The following is a 27406-nucleotide window of genomic DNA, read 5'->3' as shown; positions in this document are numbered from 1 at the left end:
GGAAAGTGATGTTCGGTGTCCGTGAATAGCGAGAGAAGTTACACGAGTGACGCAAGAAGTGCGAAAAGTTCAAAAGGATGCGGAAAAACCAAGGCCACGTGCGTACAATAAAAATTAATACAAAAATCTTTGAAGCTGTTAGATGACTTTTTGGTGTTTTTCTATATGAGTTGATTGCAATTATCTAAATTTATAAACTCAAATGAAAAAAATGTTTATTTTTTTAATATTTTTGTTTGTTAATTAACAGAGTATGATCTAAAATTTTCAAAAGAGATAAAATTATTATTATTGTTGTTGTTGTTTATTCTACTCAAGTCATACATGAAAAAATTGAATTGTAAAACTGCACCATTTGTCAGTTACTTTCCAAAAGAATTAGTGACAAACAACGTATTTAAATCATTTAAAAAAGGCTTTCCAATATTTAAGATTTTCAAAGGTTTCATTTGAAAGTCAATGAACTAAGAGTTTTGGAATTTTAATTTATTCAAACCAAACAAAAAATTCTCATAAAAATATCATTAAATTTAGAACTGGGCGCATTTTACGGCCTCATACGTTAAGCAAATAATAATTTGAAATGCAAATTAGGGATTTGGTTTGGCAATTTGGAACCTTCTTTTAATTTTTTGTATGCTTCTTTTTTATATTCTCTCTTCATTTTTTTTACCAGTTCAGCGTCTTATTTTCATATACAACCACTCGGACGGTTTTTTTATACGACTTCTTTTTTACGACGCGCGGCGTTATGGATTTTGCGGTGAGGCCACATCCGGAAATCCAATCTCATTGCTCCTTGCTGGTTGACGTGAGCAGCTCTCGGCAGTATAATAATAATCACGTAACACACTCGAGCATTTCCACCTGACTGGACGGGATTAAGACAAAAAGCGGCGGAAATCGGGACCTCGCCGCGGGTCCTGGTGGGTGGGCGGCACAAAACCAAAAACGGATTTGTTCTTTTGTTTGGATTTTTTGATTGATATGTCAGCGTGCAGCCGAGATAAAAAAAAATTGACTCGTCAAATCTTACAAGCGAGCAATGATCTTGAGACTGAAATGAAAGAATAAAGAAGGGTCACGGACGAAAACGTACAACTGCTAATATTTCAAATAAAATAGAAGCTTTTCAATCTCTTGAGCTATATATAGTTGTGCAAGTTCATTGGAAAGGAAAATAATCGGCTGTTTATCATGCCTCTGCGTTCTTAATTGACGTCTTCATTGTTAAAAATCAGCTGCCGTGGGAGAGTCATTAAAATGTCAATTAAACAAAATTTAAATCAAATCAAATACAGATTTTTTCAATGATAAATATTTTATATTAACTAACTGGAGAATAAATATTGTAAAGAAAAATAATAAAAAGGTATTCAAAATTTTCAACCCTTTTCTGAAAAATTTCAATTAAGAACTTCCGAGCCATTTCAACTTCCCGAACAACCTGAGCGCCCCATTGTATTATATTCTCCGTCTCTTTAATTGCCACCGTGTGCGCCGCGCACCTGACCGGCAGCATTCCTCGTACCTGCGGGTTTGTATAAAATTGATGCTGACTGAACCTCCGGAGATATAAACAATTTGAAAACAAACAGCGGCAGCTCATCAGGCGCAATTTATACCCAAGGATGCGCCGGCGGTTTTTATATTTTATTTCGCTCTCTCCTAACTACATTATTTCGTCACCACTTTGCATACCAATTAAAGCACGCGTGTGCAGTCAGCATGTTCCAGTGTATCAGACGAGCAAATCGGTTTCCAATGAAATTTCAACGCGCTGCGAGTGCGTGGAATTTCAATTGGAGAGAGAATTATACAGCGAGAATAAAAGCCGAGAGAGACGCTGAGCAATGCATCTTGTATTACGCACTCTCAAATATAGTCATGAAGGTGCGGCCAAATTGTCACTTTAACAGCGAAAATGAGTCACTGCACAGGTTGTTTGACTATTCAATTTATTTAAGTCAATAAACGTTTTGTTATTATTTCAATAAAAAAGCGGAGAATAAAATTTGCATAATTTCAAAGTATTTGATAAAATTTCTATAATCAATTCTTTAATTACTTTTGTAAATATTTCCGAATTTTTTAATTGTTATTTTTAGACAACAGCTGTCAAACATTACCTAAAAATTGAAATAAAATTTTAAAAAATTCAATTTTTGTACAAATGATGATAATATTTCATTTTCTTACTATTTTTTTCTTTTAAAATTTTTATGAATTATATAGCTGTTCTAGACCTTCATTGTTAAAAAGGGACAAGCTAGTTTGCTAGTTACAAGAATTCCAACACGCGAGCATGACGCCGTGTCCGCGCCGTTTTAATGCATGTTACAATTACAACGTGGCGCATAATGAAGGCGCTGGGCGTATCGTTTTGCGCGAAATGATACGTGTGTGTACTTATACAGCAGACATATTTTCATTCTCTTTTCAACGCGAGAGATTCCCTTTGTTGTGCGCGACGCGGCGGCGGCACGCTTGCCCGAACACTAAACACAGCACAGAATCAAATGCATGCCAAGAAGAATGGATGGAAAAAGGAATCACGAGGCATGCACGTCTTGTCATGCAGGTGTATTATTTGTGGAGAGTCGCGGCGACGACTTTATTTTGCATTTGAATGCTTAATTAAAAATTAAATAAATGCGACCACAAACATTAAAAAAAAAATTTAAAATTAATCATAAGCTTGTATATTTCTTAATTGCAAAACTTACTGTAAAGGAGAATTTCCTGGAGGTCGTTTGAATTCTTGCTATTGCCCGGACAAGTGTGGATAGCAGCGTCCTCGGCTGTGTAACATTTGTCCAGTCCCTCCGTCCGAACTTGGAGCACGTTGATTGAGTGCAGACTCAGGTGGAAACATCTGAAGCAATTTCCTCCGCCAGAGCTAAAGAAAATTAAAAACTTAATTATCAATTTGAACATTCTGCAAAAACTTTTACTAATTAAATTTCCTAGAAATCGATTAGTGCAATTGAAAGAGACCCATTTGAGTCAAGTTGAGCAATTAAAGTTAACGACTCTAATTAAATTTCAATGCCAATCGTCAATCATTTGATTCCTTTCAGCCAGAGATAAAACCCATACACTACAATAGACATAAGTTGATGGCTGATGCGTTTACCAATTTTTTTTTGTCTCTCTTCTTTTCAACACGTTCTTTTTAATGAAGATCTTCAATTACGATCTTGGCGAGCGGAGAAAGAAAGGGGCCAATGGTGCACAGTGAAGGTTTTTTTGTGAGTCGGAGCGGTCATTAGTAATTTATTGTTTGATCCTATCACATTAATCGAAATAAAAAAGCCACAACAATAATAATGACAAGAGAGAGACGCCGCGCGCAGTCATTGTTGTTGTTAATCGTGAGAGAAAGAGATGTGTAATGATTTATTGTTTCTACAAAGGAGACTCGCACAAAGAAAAAAAATTGCTGTACTTTTACAAGCGGCCAACAATATGGTGCATTATTTATTTGCGATGGCCTAAATTTGCACTTTCTGAATTAAAAAAATTATAATTGCGAAAAATAAATCAAAGCTTTTCAGTAAAACCGCATAATAAGCCATTTCCTTTCAACCAATTCCAATATAATTTTTTTAGCAAACAACCGCCCATCTTAATCACCATCCGGCCCTTTTTGGTGGTTTTTATTTTACAACTTTGGCAATAAAGCCGCCGAAAGTTGCAGTCGATGATCGCCATAAGAATTTTCTCCACCTTTTTTCTTTTCGCTGCTCATCACGCGAAGGGAACATGGCAATAAAACAAAAACCACACGCACCATCTCTCGCTGTCTTCACAGTTTTTTTCCTCGAAAACAGGTGCAAAAGAGTGCGGAAGTCCTTATTTCTCCACACATGCAATAATTAATGGATAAAAAAATTATACTTACTCGTCCATGAGGATGACGTTGTTGCCGATGCGCTTGTGGCAGATGCCCCAGATGGGGATGGACTCGCCGGTGATGTTGACCCGCGAGTATTGGACCTGCCACTCGGCCGACACGCTCGATTGCATAACGAATTCGCCTTGAACCTCAGGCGCGAAGAAGCAGGAAGCGGCACCTGTCGGCAAAAAACAATCGGTTCAATACCTGCGCAGCAGCGAGAGATTGTTTTCTCACGCGTAGAAATTCAAGATCAACCGTGGATGATCTTGACTGACAATGAATGAAATCGATCAGAAAGTGAATTTATAAAACGAATTATATATTTAAATAACAAGAATTTCAATTTCAATATTTTATAACTAAAAATATAAAAATAATAAAATTTCACAGTTTTGCTTATCATTTTAAAAAAGGTCTTTGAACAAACCGTGAAATTAAAAGCCAGACACTCTAATTGGGTGGAAATTTCAAGACTGATGACAAAAACAATTGTGCTACGTTTATTGCACCTAATTGCACAAAATTAAGTAATTTAAATCCGTTGGGGAGAATTTTCACGACTTTTCGGCGCATTGTCTCTTTCAAGTCTCTCTTCTCGAAAAACGCAGGTGATGAAAGTGCAATAAAGCGATTTGTCTGCGCGAACCTTTTTAAAAAAATTGCTCTTTGCAACTCGTCATAAAAAGCGAACTTTTTTTATTTTTTATCCCTCGCTCGGCGCGGAAAACAATGTTTCGGCAGTGCCGCAGAGAGATGCGATTTTCGAGGAATCTCCGTGGCGCAGCTGCAAAGGTCGCGGGCGCACTTAAGACAAGCACATCTCCATGACGAGCTTGAGAAAATGCAACGTCACATGATGGAAAAATAATGATGCGCCCAGAGAAAAAGGGAATTATATTTTACTACTTCTTGCTTTTTGACACTTATTTCTCAAAAAATTGCGGCCGGAGTGGTGCTCCGCGTTAATTACAACTCTTGCTGGCCACACTCTGATTTTTATCGTCAAGTGGAAAATGTTGGGGCCGCCGAAACGTGTAATTTGACGAGAGGTGAATATTTGACGATGGCGAGGAAGAGAACGCTGCACTAATTGCTTTATTTGTGGCCGAGTCGCGCTTTTTTTCTGATGCTGAAATTGCTCTCCGTGGTAAAAGATTGCAATCTGGGAAATGAGATTTGAGTTTCGTGAGATGCATTTTTGTTCTTTTGCGCTTAAGTTGCTGGAGATGAAAAGAAAGACCCAAAAGACCAAATCATGCGCGAAGGAAATAAAATAATATGAAATTACACTTAATTCAATTTTTTTTCCAGCGAGATATAATCTTTTATTTGCGCGGCATCATCCTCTTGGGAATTTCAAATTATTTTGATTGAAAGAAACCTTTTTCATTGTTGATCGAAAAGAATAGAAATTAATAAATTAAATTTGAGGGAAATTTGGTTTGCAGTTCAGAATTTAAATCTTTTATTTCAATTTAAAGAAATCCTAATTCTTATATATTGCGTATTGTAAGCTCAACTCAATTTCCATTTAAAATTTTTGGCCACGATAAAATTCCTATTAGCTATTATAACAATTTTGACTTTTTTCATTGTTTATTCAACGTGTGAGCTCAAAAACGAAGTTCCATGAATTTCCTTAATCAAAACATTTCTGTGCAAAGCATTTTTGTAAAGGGCGTTTTTCTTATTTTATAATATTATCCCTTAGCACTTAGTTAGAAAACCACTTGGAAAAGTCGAGTGTTTTGCTCTCCCAAGGGAGTCCGTCACGCAGCTGCTGGCCATAGTTGTTTGACTTTGCAGTCCGAATCTCGATAAATTCGGTGTTATTTCTGTGTCGGCCGCAACAATATTTTCGTTTCTCCCTCGTCAAGTCAAAAAAGCACACATACCTGCGGGCCTTTCAGTTGATTTTTCTCCTTCTGAGCTCTCGTTGGGTGGCCCAAAATTGATTATACGCGAGCGAGCTCAAAAAAGTAAACAGGCGCCCGCCGCTGTAATAAACCCTTTCCAAAAAATTATACTCTCAGCAGAGAACGGATTGTTTGAACAAATAGACTTATCAGGTATTGTTTCTTTCCCAGCATCCCGGAGAAGATTTTCCCCTTGAAATATTACAACTTGTGAGTCATATTCCGGCATACAATGCATCAGGATCTAAAAAGCACCATCGCGCGTCTGACCTTTGGGCGACCTTTTATTTTCATCGCTGCTCCAAAGGAGGATGATTTTAAAGTTGAAGGCATATACGAAATTAGAGGATCCGCCCTTTGGAAGAAATTCTTCTCTCTCTGCACAACATGTATGGACTTTCAAACATAAAAATTCAAATGACGTGTCGGGCCGCTTTTATCATTTGGTTATATTTTTTTATCCTTCGATCCAAATGGGAATTAATTTCTCTCTTTCTTTTTATGTACGTAGTTACACCCACGTGCACGTCTCTGCGTTGCATTATTATTCCTTGTAACATTTTTTAGGCGGGGTGTCTTCTCTTCTTTTGAAAAAGATTTGGAAGTGTAATTAATTTTCCAGAAATGACCCATGAAAGGCTGAATAGATGCGAAGCCGCTGCCGGCATTCTGATGTAATTAAATGCAGATCAGTGTCCGGGATTAATTTCTTCGTTTGACTTTGGTGTAATTAGGCTTTTAAGCGCGGGGCTCCCTCAGGCATGGATATTATGTTCCCGGTTGAGACAATTTAATTTAATGTGGAGCAGGAATTTCAATTTTAACGTTTTTAGAGATAGGTTAATTACAATAATAATAATAAAATATAGAATGTGGATAATGGAGATGATTACAAATGAAAATTGTTTCAAATTATCATAAAAAAATTCTCCCAAAATAGAAGCTAGTAAAAATTATTTAAAATAAAAATCAAATAAAGGAAGCATTAACTTTAAAAACTCTTTTGTAGACTTTGTAAAAATACTAAACAATTAACAAACTTCAAGTCAAAATTTATACACTTGGTGAATTTAAAACTGAAAAGTTGTTCTGATGTTCATTACAGGCGCCTTTAAAGTCTCGATATAATTAGTTCTAGCTCTGTGATCGACGTGGAGTAATTTTTCTTTGATCTCGTAAGCGTCACCGCAATCTCATTAAACCTGCAATTAAGCCGCACATTTTGTGGCGACAGCGCACACGACAGCTTATTCGAATTCCTTTTTTTCGTTAAAAGGTGGACGCTCTGCTCGGATTTCACCGATGCGTGCGCACGCAGCATTCCGAATGAGAAGGATCTCCAATTACAGCCTCATTAACTCGTTGATTCTTCGAATGGACCGGAGAGAGAAGAGAAAAAAATGCTGCTGGTTTTAAAGTATAAAGTGTGGCAGCACTAATGATGCGCTGACCCGCGCGCCTGTTAAACTTGCACCTGAGCCCAAATTGGTCAAAACGAGGGAGATGCATTTTATTCATTTTTAATGAAATGTGAGCAGCCAGCGTGTTAAAAAACAAGCCAGTTGAAATGAAATATTTTTTTATATTTACTGCTGATGACTCAATTCAAAAAGGAGGAAAAGCAATTTGGGAGGGACAATTTGTGGGGTCCCGAACCACCTGAGAGACCGAAGAAAAAAAGGTGCAGTGCCGCGTAATGGCTCTCTCGGAGGGAAATTTCCTAATCCAACAGCACAAAGACACCTTTCATTGTTCTCACGGGGGTGTTTTCTGACCTGAAACGTGCGGCCTATCTATATAGTAGAAAGCAAAGGAACCGACATTTGATTTCATTTGTGAGAAAACATGGGTTTGAATCGGCGGAACAAGGAAAATTGGGAAATGAGAGAGAAGAGTAGGAAACATAATTGGGTTTCGGTCATGCAATGATAAAGCTATTGTAAAGAAATAAGTGACTATCAGGGGTAGAGTGGTTTTTGTAATGACTGAAATCCTTGGATTATTTTCGTCTCTCGCTAAATGAAAATTAAATAAAATTGAATTTTCTCTTAAATTAAATCAAGATTGTCATTTAATTCTTGTTACAATGAAAACTGAGTGAATAAAATATAAAGAATAATTATATAAACAAATTTTCTTGAATTAAAACAAAAAAAAAACCAGCTCTTTATTCATTTAAGAATTTAATTAATATTAAGTAAATGAATGAATGTTGGTTATTCCTCTTATTGTATGGTGACTACTGATCTTGAGATAAAATCTCTGAAAAATTATTATCGCAGCACGAAATGAATTTGTATAACTGGAGTGAAGCAAATTGAAAAGCGCCGCCCTCATCTTTATTGGTCGGATGTGCTGCCCGTCATAAATAACCCTTAAATAACACACGGCAACAATAACAAGATAAAAATCCCCATTCACATATTAAAAGAAGTGAGAAAATTCCCTCCGCCGCACAATGCACACACAAACGTAATCAGAAAAGATCGCGGCTCTATATCTCGGCGTAAAATGAATTTATGTGTGTCTCTCTCGTTCTTCGGAATGCTGCGGCTGCCGTTGCAGGAAAATCATTATTTGGAGGTCGAATAATAAGAGAGATGTGCGGGCCAGAATCTGCCGCCGAAACTTTTTTATAACTTTTTGTGTGTGTCGGCGGCTCCTTAAAATATATAACACGCCCGGAGTGGCAGTATTTTGTATGAAAGGAAATGCCTTTGGCTCTTTTTTAACCATCGCCGGGGCGCTTTGTACCGATTTCACCTACACAAACACGGCGCACATTTTGTGTATAGAGAGGTGCCAGCCCGAGAGAAACACATCTCATCCATCAAGATAATTTATCTTTTCTCTCCCTCTAATTCGGCGGCCAAAGAAGAAGCTTCTTTTCGCGGCGGCCATGCCTGTCTGTGTGTGGCGGACGCTTACGTGTGCGTGCCTCAATCTAAAAGAGAATAAAACCTGACTCAGTTGGGCTTTGTTCTAGTTTTGATTCGGCCGAGCAATGATTTGGGCGGACAGGTGACGTCTTTTCATACACGGCAGAGAATAAGAGACTCAAAAATGTTAATGGTCTGAAACGAATCGTAGTGTAAAGGAAAAGTAGAAAAAGGGTTGTCTGATTACTAATCATTTATTTTGGTTATGAATAAAGATAAAAAAGTTTTCTCACGTTCTGAAAAGGATAACATAAAAAATAAATTACTAATAAAAAAATTATTGCTGTTAAAAATTTGTATTTTCCTTTATTTCGTTTTGAAGTATTTAAAATTTAAAGTGTTTGATTAATTTTTAAATTTTGATTTTTTATAGTCTAGAATAATAATTATTAGAAAATAATGATCAAATTTAAAGAGCCTATATTTTTTCTTTTGAATTAAGTTTGGCCACTTTTTGTCCCTTTCCAAACGGCGGCGCTGACTCGTTTCAGTTCCAGTGGTCGATTCGCTCAATGCCAAATTGTTCTCTCTCTCCCTGCTGTATTTTGATTAGCATTTTCCGACTAACAACGCAACAAAGGTGAGATTAGCCGCCGCGGTTGACAGTAACGAGATTGCTCTATTCTGCAAAACGAACGAGAAGCCACAGAAATAGGCAAGGCTTCCAGATTTTCTGAAATGATAAACCGCGAGAGCGAATTGTTTTTTTCTTGACGTCTGTAAAGAGTTTTGACTTCTCTTTGAAATGCGGAGATCATATGGAGACCATTTTGTTTTATTCACAATAATATACAAATTGTATAACCATTTTTACAGCTGAAAAATTAAATCTCCAAGATCCCCTTTTCCTCTTTGATAACTTTTGATTTATTTATTTTTAATAATATCCTTAAATAAATTTCCTGCAAATACACTTCAATGAAAGATGGATTATGCCATGCAGGATTATGCTTGAAGTCTGTAGTGGAATAAATATTGTATTGTTTAAAGCACAATTTTTTTTTATATCGCTCTTGGGAGATATACTTACAGGCAAAATGAAATTTCGTTGCCAAGCCAAAGGTCACGCCATTTTTCAAGTGGTCGCCGCTTCATTATTGTAATAATGCAAATTCGCCAAAATGCACGCGCGCAGGCACTACTTACTCTCCCCTTATTGCAAGCCTTACATACTTTAAATTTATAATGCTTCATCTCATTTGAAAGTATGATTCTCGCTCGGTACTTTTAAATTATATTCGCCGGCGAGCCGCTATCTCTTGCATGCTTTTATTATTTCAAACATACGTATAATAATATTTATTTATACTCTGGTTGCGAATCATGAATTCATTTAATTCATTGCTCTCGTAGGGAGGGCTCGTCTCGTTCAAACTGGACCAACGGGCAGCACACAGCGGCGTGCCTCGGTAATTATTCTTTGTCTTTGTCCAACGAAAAATATATAAAAGGGAAAAATAAACAGACTGCTGGAAATTTATTATCTTCTTCTCACGTTGAACAAAATCCATGTCAGCAAATGAATAAAAGATTAGAATTATAAATAAGTGCCAAAGTCAAATATAATAACCCTTTAAATTTATTAACGTTGCTTAATTTAGAACCATGATTTTTTTCATTAGTCTGAAAAATCGAATCAAATAATCAGCCTATTAAGCATAGTTTGATTTTAATTTCCCTTCGTTTAACTTAAAAAATTTTATTTACTGACGGTTAATTTGGAGATGATTAATAATGTGTGGAAAAATCATTTACTGCATGATTTAAAAAAAAAATGATTGCATATTTCTGAATATTAAAGTTATCTAATGCCATCTAATCAAAAGTTTTCCAAGTTCTTGTTTAAAAAAGTAAATTCCTTTAATTATTTATTTTTCCAACTAAATTTTAGAACATTCTCAATAAAATATGTTGATTTCAAAAATATATATCTTGATAGGTCTGCTTGAATTGATATAGAGTTGATGCAGAAATAAATTTTTAACTATATTTTTATTAGCAGATTTTACTTAGATTTTCAATCTTTCTCGTGCATCAAAGAAAGTGTGCAGATTTATACAAAAAGTGTGTTCCTTGAAAAGTTATTTCTTAACAAAACTTCCCACTCCTCTAGTTACTTCCAACAAAAACCCACTTTGCAAAAAAATTTGCAAGCAATTTTTAAGTCTCGGCCGCAGATGCAACAATAGAAGTCGGACGAGCGGCGCCATGCAGGTCTCAGAGGAGCGATAATGTTTAATAAATCAGCAGCAGCAGCACCTCTTTCGAGAATAATATATAAGAAAAGTAGTTCCACTCCTGTGAGCACGTTGGCAAGAAGCGACCAATGTTTCGCTCGCCAGTTTGATGGAATGCCGTGGCCCTGCTTTTTTGTCTAATAACATTGCAGCCAGCAGAGATCGTCTAATGATCGCTCATCCGCAAACCGACGGCAAAAACAACGAACGAGAGCAACAAAACTAATTCTGCCTCACTCGCCCACCTGATATAGTTCGAGAATAAATCATATGCTCCAGCAACAATGCTCGACGAATCGCGCGCCGCTTTTATATTTATGTGTAATTTTCAGCGCGCTGCTGCTGGCGATCCGTTTTGTTTTGCGGAGAGAGAGAAAGAGAGACAGGAACACGCGGAATTTAATTTATTTGCGGCCATGTTATGCCAACACATGCCAGAAATGGACAACAACGGCGAAAAAGCAAACACAAAAACACAAAGACAAATAATATCCATGTCAGTAATTCATTTTTGTCAGCAGCAGAAACATGGGCGTGCGGATTTTGCTTTTTTTTCCAAATTGTGCGTTGAGAAAAAGAGAAAAAGAAGGAAGATTTCACGAAAGAAAAAATTACTATGCGGAAATTATCAAGATATGGAAAGGACAATCTATACAGAGGAAAGTAATTTGTGAATTTTTCAAACTTATTGTTTTATTTTTTTTTTTTAATAAAGTGAATCTATTAATTTGAGAGCAAAAATTTTCTGATTATTATTTTACTTCTTCTGTTTGAAAATAAAATTAACAGCAAGAAAACAAAAGTTTTTGTGGATGAAAATAATTCATCACCGTGAAATTATTCAGCAAAAATTTGAGCCTGTGTAAAAAAATTACATACATAATAATGTTTTTCATGCTGTATTTTATTTTTTGAATATAAAAAAAACAAAGTCGGCTAATCATGAATCAAAAGATTTTTAATTTACATTTATTTAAAAAAAAAAAAAAATCAAGCTTTTATGATAGAGTTTTAAGACTTTTAAAAATTAATTCTTTCTTAATTTAAAATCTAAATTAATCTCTAACAAGGCAGCTCAGCTGGCTTCTACTGGAAATAAGAGCAAACGAGCCATATTGTGTATAAAAAGTGTCTCACATGGCTTAAGCGACAATATTTTGCAATTTAGAATCACAAATCGCAATTCACGCTTGTCACCGTTGATCACAGTTTACCAATCGAGCGGCGCACAATATAATAAAATCAGCGGCGTGAAGCATTAAAAATCAGGCCTTGCAATGCGCACAAAAAGGGTCCCTAAGCTCTTCTTTCTCATATATACACACACCGGTGTGTGTTATTTTATTCGCATTGAATTCTTAACAAGCTGTGCTCTTTTAAGGTGCGGTTGATGGCGTGTCTGTCCCGCGCGCTGAAATTGGGCGGGTTCGCGATCGCCGGATTATTGAATTTGCGTCCGTTGTCGTTAAAATCTCGCCTCCCAGTCGAAAAAGAATGCAGCAAAATGAGGTGTCAAAAGACGTGCGAAAAGCAAACAATCTTGGCAAAATTCGCCTCTATAAGCTCCGAACTTAAGCAGGATTATAAAGCTTAAAGACCTAAACTAAACGCCGCGGCTTTTATATAAATTAATGGTCGGACGCAAGAATCTCATTAGTTATATATTCAGCTCCGATTTTTTTTGTCCGCTGACATGCAAATTAAGTGGCGGCTGCTGCTCTGGAAATAAATTTTGGAAGTCTCTCTAACTCGGATCGTCGTTGGACGGAGGAGGAGAGAATGAAAAAAGAGGATTCCGAAAGCAACAGGTATTGATTAATAGACGAGCGGCGAGCAGACCCAATAATAAACCAAACAACCCCGGCCATAAATAAAGGGCCTCTATAATTAGACGCGGCTTGAATATTAATTGCTGCATGTGATGGGACTCGGGCCATCGCCGAAAAATGAACAGAAAAATCGGTTAAAAATATACAAAATAAAAAACTAAATAAAGCTGTGGAGATTTGGATTTTTTTTTTAAATAAAACATAATTTTTAGTTTAACAATTAATGAGATACTTCATTATTGGAAAAAATAGATTATAAGTTTTGAAAATGTAGATTTTAAACGGGGTTTCTTAATTAAATCTAGTCTCAATGGCATAGGAATATAAAATTTATTTACTATTGAACTTTTTTTAAGTTTTATTTTGGTGTTTTAAAACCTTTTTGGCACACTAAACAAAAGCAGCTGATTTAAAAAAATTTCAAGAGGCGATTCGCACCGTTGGGCTCTTGTTACGGCGTTTCGTAATTTTTCATTCATTAAAATGCCATGTACGAATTTAATTCCCGGGTGTCTCTCGATTGAAATAAAAAACCAACATCACGTTTCGTGTGTGCTGATAAGAGGATCAACGCAGCAGCGGAAAGGATGCATGCGCTCGGCGTTTGATGCGTGAAGGTTAAATTTACACCCAAAAGCCCATAAGCGCATAAAGCTCAGCGACTATTAACACGCAAGGTTTTGTTGGTTTTTCACTTATTGCATCCAATTTTATGTTTAAACTATAAAAAAAAAAAAAAAAAAAAAAAAATACTTTTGGCATATTTATATAATACTATTTTTAATGGAAAAATTTAAAACAATAGTAATTCTTTTTGATAAAAATAAATTAATTTCCTCTTATTATATTGGGAAACTTTTTTTACTTCAATTGAAAGGATTCATTGATTTTTTTTATGCTTCCGGTCAGAGCTTTGATTTTTCAGAACGTTAAAAAAATTTCACAAAAGAAAACACTCTGGTTTTCTCGCTTATTGATTTATGGGTTGATGGTTGGCGCGGATAATTCCAAATTCCAGGCCCACCTCACGTACGCTCTGTTTTTTTACAAAGAAAATTACTTGCGTCACCTGACCCAATACTGCATCTTCCAGCAAACTATGGTCGAAAGTGGCAGGGGCGGGCGCAGAAGCTCTTTAATTTACACATATATAGGGTCGCGCACCTTTTCATTTCAGGGTATACCTGAAAAGCGAAAATTACTATGCAGCCTCACGCGTCCTCTCTTAAAAAACGCATGAAAAAATTCCTCAGGGCGGATCAAGGTGGCGCAAAAAATGAAATCGATTCGTCGGTCGGGCGTGTTTCCTCCCCGGCTTCTTTTGTGAAAAGAAAAATATAAATTTCCTCTGGTCAGTGTAACAACACGTGCTCTCGGATAAATATTTCTCGCGTTTGACAAGCGGCGGGTCTAACATTTAGCAGCCGGATAAGTAGGAATTCCTTTTGCCCGCGTAGCACCTGCCTCATTGATCCTTTTCGTTTGGCGGCATTTGGGAAGGAAGAGGGCGAGAATGAATGGAGCTGAATTCGTGAAAGGATGGCGCAGACGGTAGAAGTGCCAGTTAATAAAAAGCATTTCTGTATCTTTGTTGAGAGGGTCACGGAGAGGAGCAAAATAGAAACTTGAAATCCCAAAAGTTGAAAATTTAAAAAATCAATGAAGTATTTTATTCAATTAAAATTCAATAATTATTTTAAAAAAAAAATGTTAAAAAAATTGTAATTAATTTTTGTAATTTATTATGCGTCTTGCAAAAGATACAAGGAGTTAAAATCTAATTCAAATTTTAAATAAATTCCCTGCAATTCTCCGATAATTTTTACGTATCGTCTCAAATTGTGTTTATTGTGAGAATCATGTTTTTATTTATACAAATTTATCTCGCACCTTGATCTCCACTCTATTGTATGGCGCCTGTTTTCATGAACTCTGCGTTTGTCCGCAAGTTGTACCAAAACATTTTTATGTGCGCGTAAACAAGTTTCGGGCGCCGATTCCCAAGGTGCAACACGAGCCCCGTGCAACAACAAATGATATATTTCGCCTAGATGTGCGGAAAGACGGCGAAGAATGCGAGCGAGGAAGTAGCGAGGTTTGTGTACACAAAAATCCAGCCGCGGCTCTCACGCTGCTGCTCGACAAAAATGTTGCTGCATCACCTCTTTATATTCATTCAGCGCCGGCGAAAGAGAGAGAGGTGCTGAGGTTAGTGGGTGAAATATCAATGGATCATCAGAATTCCGCAGCCAGCGCTTCCTGTCTTTTGCTGCGTCGCTTGAAAGCTTAATTAATGATCTTCCCAAACCGCTATATTATTTTTTTTATAAAGTTTCAGAACAAAATTAAAATATAGAAAAGTTACTTAAACTTTGACAAATTCAAATATATCTAAAAAAAATTAACAAATACTTAATATTATCTTTCTAAAATTCATTTCAGTTTATTTTTGTTCAGTATTTTTCTTAAAAATATTTAAATAAAACCAAAAACGTTTTATTTTCTCTCCTGTAATTTGCTTCAGAGTCAAATGCATCTAAATTTTGAAATTAATCGCTCTATAAAATTTTTTTATGATTTTTATAGGTGCTTTGATAAAGTTGTCAAAATTCCATTCTCAATCTTTATAAATGGGTTATATAGAATGCAAAATGTAGCGATATTTGTATCTCCTTCGCTTTGGTCCCGTTCCGCCCGCGATCCATTTATTTTGCAGACTCCACCAAGAAAGAGCTTTTTTAATTCACGAATAAAATTCCACTCCGTATGGCCGCATGTCATTATTATACAAAATTTTTTTCTTCGCCGACTGGTCTCGTGCACGCACATCTGGCGTGTATTTGGAAATTACATCTCGACGGCGGCGGTCCCTTTTCCTTCTTTAATTCAGAGCAGCTGCGGAAGCCGTAGGAAGGTGCGTGCGATTGCAGGGTGCTACCTGACCGCCGGCCGACGAGCGAAGGGATGATTTGGGGTTGAGCTAGAAAAAAGGCTACGGCGCCGGCTGCTCGTTAGTTACTTTTGTATGTACACCCGTTTTTGTTGTGAGAGATATGGTGTGCAAGCGGTTATTTTGATGCAGAGGTTTCGGTTTACTTTTTGAATAATAAAATTTCAACCCCAATCGGAGGCAGATGGCCGGTCGCGCGTCTGTCACAGAAAAAACCAGACAAATAATTAAGAGCAAGGGCACGTGACGAGTGTTAGTATACAAAATTTAAACGTTTTGGCTTCAATTTAATATGAAATAGCTGCATTCGCAAAATTACAATTTTTTTAAATGTAAGATTCAATTAAAAGATGAAAACTAAAATAAAATTTAAATAAAAAAAATCTAAGATTTTATGGAAAAAATTTAAACTGATATTCTCGAGTTTTCAAATTTTTAAATATAACTTATTAAACTTGTTATTAAAATTATAAAATACGGTTATTCTTCATTTTTATATCCTGCTTTATATGAGAAAAGATCCACCATTAAAATCTCCCAATTTTGAACAGCACTGGGCGGCCCATTAACATTATTTTCACACGTTACTTAATGTTACAGTTAAAATATCAGGCGTGCAACTGTTGCTTTTTCCGCACCAGGTATTCTCTCTCTGCCGTTGCTTTTCAAAGTGTATAATGTCGTTAAGCGCAGAAACACGACTCGGCAATCAATTTTTCGCATCTGGTGCAGCCGAAGGAATTTCATTTTGCTACTCAAAAAGCAGCTGCAACTTCGGCGGCCGGGTTTTGAGAACAACAAACAAACCTCTTTAAACTCCCATTCGCATTGATTACGAAACTCGAATTCGCGCAGCCGGGCACATTATGATAATCGCGGCGAGGCTTTATAAATGTATGCAATCGAACCGGAAGTGGGAACGATGGATGCTGATTAAAGAGCGTAACGATCAGCAACGTAACTCACAGCTCGATTTGCATCGCATGATGTATACAACCCATTGTTTTATTCCGATGGCAATCGAATAAAATATGAGTTATTTATTGTGCCGCGCGGTACAGTACAGCAATCTGCTGTTCATTAATTAATATAAATCTCAAAATGCAGTATTGAATTTTATAATATGATATTATGAAGAATAAAAAAATAACAGCTTTTCAGCTGCCCCCTTTAATTAATTATATGGCAATAATTTTTATTATAATCTTATAGTAAGTCCAACTGCATTATAATATTTTCTTTTAACGTAAAATGTAAATTAGAATTTCTTGTGCTGGTTTTTGTATTTTTATAACACTCGCGTTTCCTCGAATCTGGCTCTCGGCGTTCTGCTATTTGATTATGCGCATTTGTGCTGCTTTTTGTTCTGATGCTCTTTCCACGTATAATCCAGCAGCAGTCAGACCCAATCTGCAGGGTATCAACGACCCAGCGAGATAAAGAAGAGAATTCATTCGAGTTTGAATGCCACACAAAGTCCTTCATTTAGCAGAGAAAGAAATTTACCAAGAATAATAAAAATAAAGTAAAACTAAAACATAACGGAACCAGATTACAGAACTGAGTTGATTCCTATAATAGTTAATTTGAATCTAAATTTTTGCAAAAATGTTTTATTTTAAAATGCTTCATTAAAATGTTACAAGGACATTATTTAATGATTTAATTTTATAAAAATTTTATTAAAAATCTAATCAATAATATACAACAAGATTCAATGTAATTTTTGCAAGTTTTATGTAGAAATTAAGCTAAATTATAAGTTATCCTTTTAATTTTTAGAAATTTCACAGTCTGTTATAAGACAGGAAGCGAAACGGAAGCCTTAACCAAGAAGATTGTAAGCTATAAATCCAATCGTCTCGCTTTACAAAAAGTCTCAAGAGTGCACAAGTAAATTTTAATTCGTCCAACCACAGGGCATGAAACGCCGGTCGGTCTCGCTTCGCCGGCTGCACTCAATATTTTTGGTCGCGCAAGCCAAAGGAACCAGACAATAAAAATTCATTTCGAGCATATCGAGAGCTCACACAGCAGCACTCTCAATGCTGAGTATTTGCTTTTCTTTTGATTACGATGTTTGTGTTTGTCAGCAGGGTCCGTTCTTTCTTTCTTCGAGTGCTAATACTCAGAATTAGCAGCCCAGCTGCCTTTTGTCATTCAAATAATCTCGACGCGCGCGTTTCTTATTCGGCATACAAAGGCGCGGGAATATAAAACTCCTTTAAGTAAGTCGTCGTTTGATTCTTTTTTCGTTTCATTTCGCCGTGTTCTTTTTTATTGTTTGTTCTGCGCGCCGGAAATAGAGCTGCTTGTCGAAATGTAAAAGCGAAAATAATTGGGTGTTGTGACTCTCGTCTTTGAAATCGAAGCGTACGCTCTGTATAATGTAATGAGTGCACGCTCTTGGTTTTCTTTTGTCAGGGAAAATATTTAGAAACGGGTTGTAAAGTGAGTTTTCAGATGGAGAGGAAATGCCTTGTCAAAAGCTCAAACTGGTCAGAAACTGCTCGATAAAATAAGTCAACTCATAAAAGGACTAAAAAAAAAACGATTTTTGCAAGAGGAAAAAAATTATGAAAAGAAAATTATCACAGAAAAGCTTGAAAAATTCCTTCTGATATCAAAATTATTGGCTTTTTTAAAACTCTCATTGCAATGAAAAAAAATTCAAATTAAAATAGCTGGAAAATAATAATTTCAGGACGAGGAAAATCCGCCGGTAAAATTATTTTTTCCATTTCCTTTTTCTGGAAATTTCAGAGAGTGCTCTCGCACAATAGAATGGCGCATATGGGCGAGGAAATTGCTCTGCTCGAGGCTCTCCGCGTGGATGTGCGTGCGTGGTGGGAGACAGGAAGTGTAACTGGGTGGCTGCAGGAAAATATCACAAAACTATGCGCGCAGAGCGAAGGTAAATCGCCGCAGAAGCTTTTTGCTCCGCTGCAGCATCTGTCATCATGCGTGCAGTCGGTCGGCCGAGTGGAGCGGAAAAAACCCTTAACCCACTAGTTGCACAGGGTTTACATTAAACGAGTAACCCTTCAAACCTTCAAAGTCTCTAATTCCAAAATTTAAAAAAAAAAAAGAAGTGAGTTCTATTTAATAATTTTTTAAATTATACAACAGTTAATAAAGTTTAAAGTTTTATTTTAAAGCATTATTTTATAAATTAAAAAATTATAATATTAATTTTAATTGATAATGTTCTCTGTCAGAGATTTAACATGTTTCCATTTATCTGATAATTTTGTGGAAGATTTCTATCATTCCTTAGTGCAAAAGAATTCTCTCTGTACCGTTTAATCCTTCCTTTTCACTGATGCTTTTTAGCTTTTCGTACTATTTGAGTTTAGGGCGTCCTCTCAGGCTCAGGATATTTACTCTCCTTTTTTCTCAGGTGCCAAAGGCTTCACCATAGCACCGTGTTATACAAATAATTTTGGCCAAAACGCAGCTTTGTGTGAACAAAACGCATCCGCATCAGGACACCTCTTTTCTAGTCTCTCGAAATCAAGTCTTTTGGCTGTCTTGAGAGTGAATGAGGTGTTGGCCCTTTAAAGCGCTATAAAGATAGGTATCGACAGCGAGACCAAAAAGGTGCCAACCCTCCTCGCCCTGTTTGGGAGATACAATGAAAACATCTCGCCTCGTAAAGAAACTATTTTGATGGCACTCATTTCTCCGACTGTCACATTTGAGTCTAGGAAATGCTCACGAAAGAGAAGATTAGATAAATATATAACGTAATAATAAAAAACCGAATTCCGTGCCACGGCGGCTCATATACAATTCGGGACCCTCGGAAATATCTGAAGCGGGAAATTGAATTGTTAAGTGATAGGACTTGACACTTTGAGTGGCAGTTATGCTTTTAAGGAGACGTTAAAAAATTGGTCAATTATTCAAAACCGGTTAATTTGGTGTTCATGCAGTCACAAAATTTTTTTAATATGGACTGATTAAAATTAAGAAAAACATTTTCAATCAACTTTTAACCAAAACCACAAGAGCAAGCGCAGTTTTCACGCGTGCGAAAATCACAGCGTGTTGGCAGCGGCGTGACAGGACAAAGGCGAGACAAATACGCGCGCGGCGGGTTGTTCAAGAAAATGCAAACTACTTTTTTGGCCGATGCGGTTTTTCTCTTTTCTAGTCTCTCTCTCGCCTTTTTCACGGCGCGGCGTTTTGTTTCTTTTGTATGCGCAGCGAGAGCGGGTGATTCAGCAGCTTGCCAAATTATAGCGCAAGAGAGAGAGGCAAACAAACAACGTTTTAAACAACTGCCGCCGCTGCGCGAAACCAGACACCGAAAAAGGGAATCCTGATTTTTGAAGAGTCATTTGAGCTCAAAAGTGTTTTTGTTATATTGCGGAAAAAAATTACAGATAAAAGCAAAACTTCCCCCTTTCTTATTTTGGGTGGAAATCGGAGCTTATTTTTTCAACTATTCAAAAGAGCGACGGCCGTGACTAATTTTTATTTGAATTTTATGAGCTCTTTCAAAACGGGACAGGAGGTTTTTTTTTGTTAAAAGAGGAATAAAACGGACATCAGCAAATTGAATCAAAATTTCTGAGAAAGAATTTAAACAAAAACTTACGCCATTACTTCAACTTTTCTCAAAATTTAAATTGTGTTGGAAAAGAGAAACGGTTTGACTAAAACTGATAAATAAATACCATTCTTCGATTTGTCCTCTTTTCTGAGATTTTTAAAGCGGCGACATGTTCATTTTTGTCCACCCGCGGCTCATTTGTCTCTGCAAAGGTGAGCACATTTGACAGCAGGCCGCTTTATCAGGGTCACGGATCGCACAGGAGGGTTGTTTAATCCTGGCTGAGGCTGCATCTGAGGGGTTGCTTTGGCCAAAAGAGGCTTGGAATGCTTTTGTTCGCTTCCAGCAGCAGCGTGGAAAATTCATTGAATGCTGCCCGGGCAGCACCTTGGGGCACTCATTTTTTTTCCTGAATGGAGGAGCAAAAGAGAGAGTCCCGCGATGGCAACAGTAGTCCGCGCCTCCCCCACACGCAACAGCAAATTGATATTTTATCGGAGCAGTTATTTGCAGCTTAATGCGCAATGGACCAAACCGGGCGGAAAATTTTATTTGAGATAATTCGCGTCCACCGTGCCCGGGAATAATAAAACGTGAGCTGTGCCGGCTGCATAGGGTGGATGATTTCTTTCTATTCCGCAAACCTCCCGAGGCGACACGCATTCCCAGCTGCTGACCGCGCTAGTGTGCAGTTATAATAAATGATATGGTGATTCATTCCCTCAAAAAGGTGTACGAGGAAAAGGAAATTCCTGGCAAAATGATATGAATGGAACAAGGTGTGGATTAAGACAAATTTTAAATGTGGAAAAATTTATTAAAAATCTGAAACTTGTTTTGAAAAGGAATTTATATTCCAAAATTTTTACTTTGAACTTTATTTAAACCTCAATCCTCTCTCTAAAAATAGACGTTTACTTAATTTTGAACGTTCAAATCAACCGCACCTCTACCGTTTTAAATTGAATCACCGCTTTCAAAAATTAACTTCGGACCTACATGACCATTGAATTGATTTCTTTTATGATCAAATTGAGTGAAATTGAGCAATAAAAATCATGACGTGCTCAGTACCCATTTATATAAAAATTTTGGTGTGCTGCTTTAGTGAATTTTATTGCCTGCGCCGAGTTGTGCTCTGGATATTGTATAAAAAGTGGAATGAATGGGGAGAGTGGCGATTCAAATGAATCTGCACACAAATGCAATTTTTTTCTTTTCCGCTGAAGAATGCTCAAAGTCAGCGCAGTGCATCGGCGGATTTTCATTTCCTCTCTCTTTTATGCATTTTAATTCGCTTTAGTCCTCTGGCTTCTTTCCAACGCCAACGGAATAAGTCATCGACCCGACGAGTTTTTGCACCTCTTCTCTCTTAAAAATAATAATTGATAATTCTGCAGGCCGCGCCGAATTGGTTGTTAGCGGAGAGGAAGCACGTTCGCAAGTCGCGCTTCACGTGCAAACCAAACACGCATAAACACGCGCATCTGAGCATGTGAGAGGTGTTCGCCGAGAGAAGCACGAAGAATAACACGCGATTGTTGATATTTTGGCTGCGTTACAGACTGATTTAGATTTTTCTATTTCAGACGCAGAGAAAATTTTTGAAAATGAAACAATCTAGGAATATCTAGAGCATAAGAAGAAAAAAGGCAATTCTAATTAAACTTTATAGAGCTATAAAAATATTAATTCAAACAAATTATTTGTTATTTGTGTGATTGTATTTCAATTACGCAAATTTATATAATTTACAAAATTTAAGATTGATCTACAATTGATTTGAGTTTATTCAAAGGCTCATGCAATGCAGAATTTACTATATAGACAATATTAATTTCATTTTAAACTAGAAAAATTATATTATTGATAAATGATTAAAAAAGGGTTTATATTCTAATAAAACATAAAATATTACTTCATGAAAAAATTAATATAATTCTATTTTAACTAAATTTTTAACAAAATCTGCATAAATATAACTTTTGTGCCATATTTAGTTGGGTTTAATCATTTAGAGACTAGCTCAAAATATTTGCTTTGTAAATATTTTGATCTAACAAATTAATAATGTAATATTTGGTATAATTTATATCCAATATGTACTTAAACGCGCCTTTCCATTTAAAATACCAAGTAAAACACGGAAATTGAAATATCGTTTTTTTAACCTGTTAATTTCCAACTAATTTGATTCATCATCTTATTCCATAGTAATTCTTTCTGATCAATTTCCTTACAAAGTTTATCGTTCCTCCTACAATAAGGTCGTGGATTGAGTCAGAGACGGAAATCTCTCTTATAAAAGTGTTTTCGTATTAAATTTTTTCTGTTTATACTCACATTGGTGCGCGGAGAAGAGGCCCAGCAGCAGCAGCAACAGGTGAACTTTGCCCGGCTGCATGGTCACTGTGTATATTTCTCGGTCTGTAAAAACACACGCGCGTCCTTCGCACTGGGTCACTTGTGTCCGATCGACGAGTACAACTTTGCAGTTCGCCGCCGGGGCGATGAATGAGAAGCCGAGATCTGCCGGCGCTGCTGCCGACAGCCCCCCTCCCTCCCTCCTCTCCTCCTACCTGCGCCACAACACATGAATGAGGCCCCTCTGCGCCCTAAGTAAGTGCTTCTTGCGTTTTTCCAGGTATATTCAACACAACTCAGGGTGATTTACGACCTGCGTTGCTCAGGGAGCGTCGCGGGGTTTAGCATTTCAATGAGATGGAAAATTGGGTTTTGTCACACCGAGTCCCGCAGGCAGAGAGGAAACGGTCCGTCCTTGGTCATGCTTTTCCATTTCACGTGATTTTCAAATGGACTGGCCGTTTTTTGACTTTGTTCCATTCACGGCCACTTCATTCGTCTCTGTTTTGTCCCATTGTTGCCGCCGGTCGGGACGTGATTTTTACAAGTTCGGACTTGCCAGGTTCATTCAAACATCTTCCTCTTTACGGTTTGGCAGGTGAATAGAAATTTTCTATAATGAATTGAAGCTGCGACTTCTATGCTGCTTCCTGATTATATATGAGTGGTTTCTTGGGTATGAATAAAATTTCAGGGTTTGACTCATGCGGCCCGAGGCTGTTAGCAAAGAATTTACCAACTTCCTTCCATGTATAAAGGCAAACTAAAAGAGAAAAAATAATATAAATAGCAATAAATAAATATCATATTTTTTTTTATTAACAGTTTCGTAAAATTTATTTACGTAATTTAGGGATTGTAATTTGTTTATTTATTTATTAAAGAACAATTACTATTTGCTAATAATCATGAATCAATTCTCACGTAATTAAGTTCCTAAGTAGTGCTTCAAGAGAATCAATTATGTGTAATTACATTCTTGTTTGTTTGTTTGTTTAAAAAATATATCATAGATATGGTAAGAAAACAATTTTAATAAACAATATAATTGCTAGGTATTACGTTCTATCAAGATTTCAACTATTTTATTGCTCCAAATTACGACCTCGGAAGACAAAGAAAGAAAACAAATAATTTAAAAATGTGGGGAGATCCACCGCTGAGATAAACCATAATACATCTTCCTCTTGTTAAAAAAGGGGTTGATTTTGTAGGTGTTCCCGGCGCTCATCGTTTTCTCTTCTTACACATTAGCTCTCGTGCACCAGCTCGTTGTTTCCTCATAAAAATCTTGATCGTCCCATCCTGTGTTCGGGATCGGCTTTCAAACTTCCGCACCCTACCAGGCGGCGCGGCGCAAAGTATAAGAGAAGAAGGTGCTCGCTGGGAATTGGACGACCAGATATCGCACCCCATAAACATCTCATACAGAGGAGGAAAACAGCGCCTTGGGGAAATGGGAGCGAATGAATGAATGGACCTGGCGCGCGTGAGAGCCCTTTAAACCGACCCAGAGCGTCGAAATCCCACGCACACATATGGCCTGGTATTTTGGTAAAGTGCATAGCCCTTGAAATTATTGTGAGATGAATACAACCACCGGTCGGTAAATTTTTTTCTCCTGATTTTTTGTAAGAAAGAATTCATAAAAAAAAACGTATCTTATAAATTAGGACGATTTTGTTATTTTTAATATTTTCAATATTTTTTTATTTGCAAATAAATCATTACAACGATGATGTAAAAAATTCATAAAGAATCTCCTAAAGGAGTTTCAAACATTCTTGTTACTAGCTTGCATGAATATAAAATTGTGTTCACATCATTTTCCCCCATATTATGCAAAAATGATTCAAACAAAAAATCAAATAGAAAAATAAATAATATCAATAACCTCGAACCTCGAGACATTTTTGCAAAAATAAGAAAATAAACCACTTTTTGTCATTAAAAGTTATCACCTTTTAATCGATTAATTTGAAATTTTGCTCAAAAGAAAAGTCTCAAACCGATTATTTGAACTTTTTAATTCGAGCAAATGTTTGGAAAGACGCTTAATCATTTTAATTTAACGGATGAAAATCAAGCTTAATTAATAGAATACCCTAGTTAGCAGTGCCACTTTTTTCCTCTCAACTAAATTTATGCTCAAATAAAATTTCCTCACATCTGTTGCATTGTTTTTTAAATTTTATCTATTTTTCCCATTCTAAAAAGGCTCGAACATCGGAAAGACAAATAATTTTTCATTCCATGTCAAAATAACTCCTTAAATGGGCGACTCCAGCATATTATATTGTTGCTAGCTCAGTTGCGTATAATAAATCGCCTCCGCTGTTGTTGGAAAACATGCACGCATTGTCAATACCTGTTGCCGCCGAGCAAAAGGATGAGCTGCGACGAGTGAGCGTGGGCGGGATTGAAAACCAGTTAATAAGAAAATAAGGAGTTGAGGTCACCGCAAGAAATTTTTTTAATTTTTTTTATCACATTCAATTGGGGTTGCTGCTGCTGCGGGTCGTGGGAACGCACTTTGCCGCGGAGACAAGTCTTCTGACCACGTGCAGGTTATACAACATTTGCAGAATCGATGTCGCGCATAATGGACCATTTTTATCGCGCCTTTTTATTAACGGCACGAAATCGTCGGCCGGCGCCATAAAATGAACACCGTGCAAGAGAAAGAAAGAAAAAATAAAATTGAAGAGAGCGAGTTGCGAGAGAGAAGAGAGGCACGCCCTGAGCTTGTGAATAATAAAATGTTGCCTGCTCGCCCACATGGCTTTTTGTCCGCTGAGATCTTTTCGCGCAGCATCCTCTCCGTTGGGCGCCGCATTCTCATGACCGGCGTGATTTTATTTGGATAGGCAATGAATCGAGATTTATTGAACGACTCCTTATTTGTTATTGCTCTGGGCTAATAAAAATTTATTAATAAAAAAAACTCGAACAACTATTATAATAGCATGCTTAAGTATATTATTTGGCATATAAGCGCAGGAAACTTTTGAAAACTACTTGCATGCTGATTTGTTTTTTTTTTTAACTCCAACTTAATATATTAAAATTCTCTCATGAAAGTGCCTTAAAGAAAACCAAAAACTCATATTTTTGGATTTTTTGTATTGTTAAAAAGAGAGTTTCATTGTTAAACAAATTCTTACTGCTGACATGATATTATATTGGCTGCAGTAATGAAATGCAAAAGAACTATTCAAAGATGCCGCCGATCCGATATAATATGCCACTTATGAAAGTAAAAATACAAAATATGTACCAAAAAAATCACATCAGACATCATCTTTTATATTAAAAAGAATTTCAACAGGTTTATACCATGCAGAGTAAATCAACATTACGCATCATTATACAATTATGATTTCATTATCAGCTTTTTATATATTAAAAAAAATAGTGACGCCAAGTGAAGAAATTATCTTCATGAAATATATAGAGATCTGCAACTTCAATTCGGATGGTGCAGATTCGATAACTTTGTTTGTTTTTATGTAATTAAAATTTAATGTTCATTGCTGTGTGTTTCACATCTTTCTTTTAAACTAAGAAAAAAAAATTATAAATCTTGAAGCACTTCATATTATAAAAACAAATTTGATGAGCACAATAAAACAAAAATTAATATTCAGTTTAATACAAGTTTTAAAATAATTCCGTCCTTGCTGTTGATGGTTATTTAAAAATTTTGCACGCGCCTCTTCGCGGTTCAATTAAACGGGGGCGCCGCCGCACGCATCATTAAAATTTAATTACCGAAAGCGCGTACAGTTACTTTTTAATGAATTGCGAATGCTGCAATTAATGGTGCGCGCGCGTGTGAAAAATCCGCCGAAAAAAATCCTCCTCGGTGCGCCAAGAGCATAGAGCACCTTCTCTTGAAAAAAATAACGCACACCGCGCTGTTTTCTTTTCTCATAATCCGGCGACTGTGAGAATCGAGGCGCATTCCTCGCTGCAAGACAGGAAAGGAAGCAAAGCGGAAACCGGGGCGAAGTGTGCTGAGTGTTTTCAAGAGCTCTTTTTTTCTTGCTCCCCGCAAGCGACCTTTCAGATGATTGTACATGTGTAATTATTTTTTCCTAATCTACCGAATAAACCAGCAGAACAAAGGAATTCGAGCAGAGCGTTGGAATGGGTGTATAACAAATTTTTCCTCGCGTGGGCGGCAGGGATTTGCGAATTGAATATTTGCATAATTCTCATAAATTTGGCGGCGGCTCATAAAAAGCAGGATAATGATCAACCAACGACTGTTTGTTTTCTCGCTGTGGGAAGTACTGGCACCGCAAGAATTTGCTAGTATATAATGTACAAGATTGTAAAATATGTTAGAAAATTAGAAGGAAAAAAAAACCTAAGCAAGAAATTCCTCGTTAATTTCACTTTCGAAATTCATTAACAGCACTTAAGAAGGCAAAATGATACAGCTCTATATAAAAATTAATTTGCATAATCACCAACTTGAATATAAAACTTTTTTAATTAATTAGTTAGTAGACCTGTTACTAATTAATTATTTCCCGTTTAGAGCTTTTTTTACTTACATAAATCTCGATTGCCTCATTCACTTTTGAATAAGTTGTTTTAAATTGCTGCGTATTTAATGTTGTTATTAAAAATAACGTCAACTCTAAAATAAGAAATTTAGTGAATATATTAAAAGAATTTAAAAAAATTCTATTTTGTGCGTAATT

The 27406-nt window shown here is 36.5% G+C and overlaps 1 protein-coding gene across 1 annotated transcript in view; it reads right to left on the bottom strand.

Moving 5' to 3' along the window:
• Positions 1-22830, bottom strand: part of LOC132205827 (uncharacterized) — a 35217-nt gene extending 12387 nt beyond the window's left edge. The window contains exons 1-3 of the mRNA XM_059635142.1: positions 22674-22830; positions 3905-4076; positions 2727-2899 (exon numbers count right to left, since the gene is read on the bottom strand). Of these exons, the coding sequence (XP_059491125.1) occupies positions 2727-2899; positions 3905-4076; positions 22674-22734 (406 nt within the window). The 5' untranslated portion in view covers positions 22735-22830. The remainder of the gene's footprint in view (positions 1-2726; positions 2900-3904; positions 4077-22673) is intronic.
• Between the last annotated feature and the right edge of the window lie 4576 nt (positions 22831-27406).

This window comes from Neocloeon triangulifer, unplaced genomic scaffold (genome assembly GCF_031216515.1).
Source record: "Neocloeon triangulifer isolate White Clay Creek 2 clone unplaced genomic scaffold, ASM3121651v1 ptg000003l, whole genome shotgun sequence".
NCBI classification, from domain to species: Eukaryota; Metazoa; Arthropoda; class Insecta; order Ephemeroptera; family Baetidae; genus Neocloeon; species Neocloeon triangulifer.
This window is presented reverse-complemented; position numbering and strand designations above follow the sequence as displayed.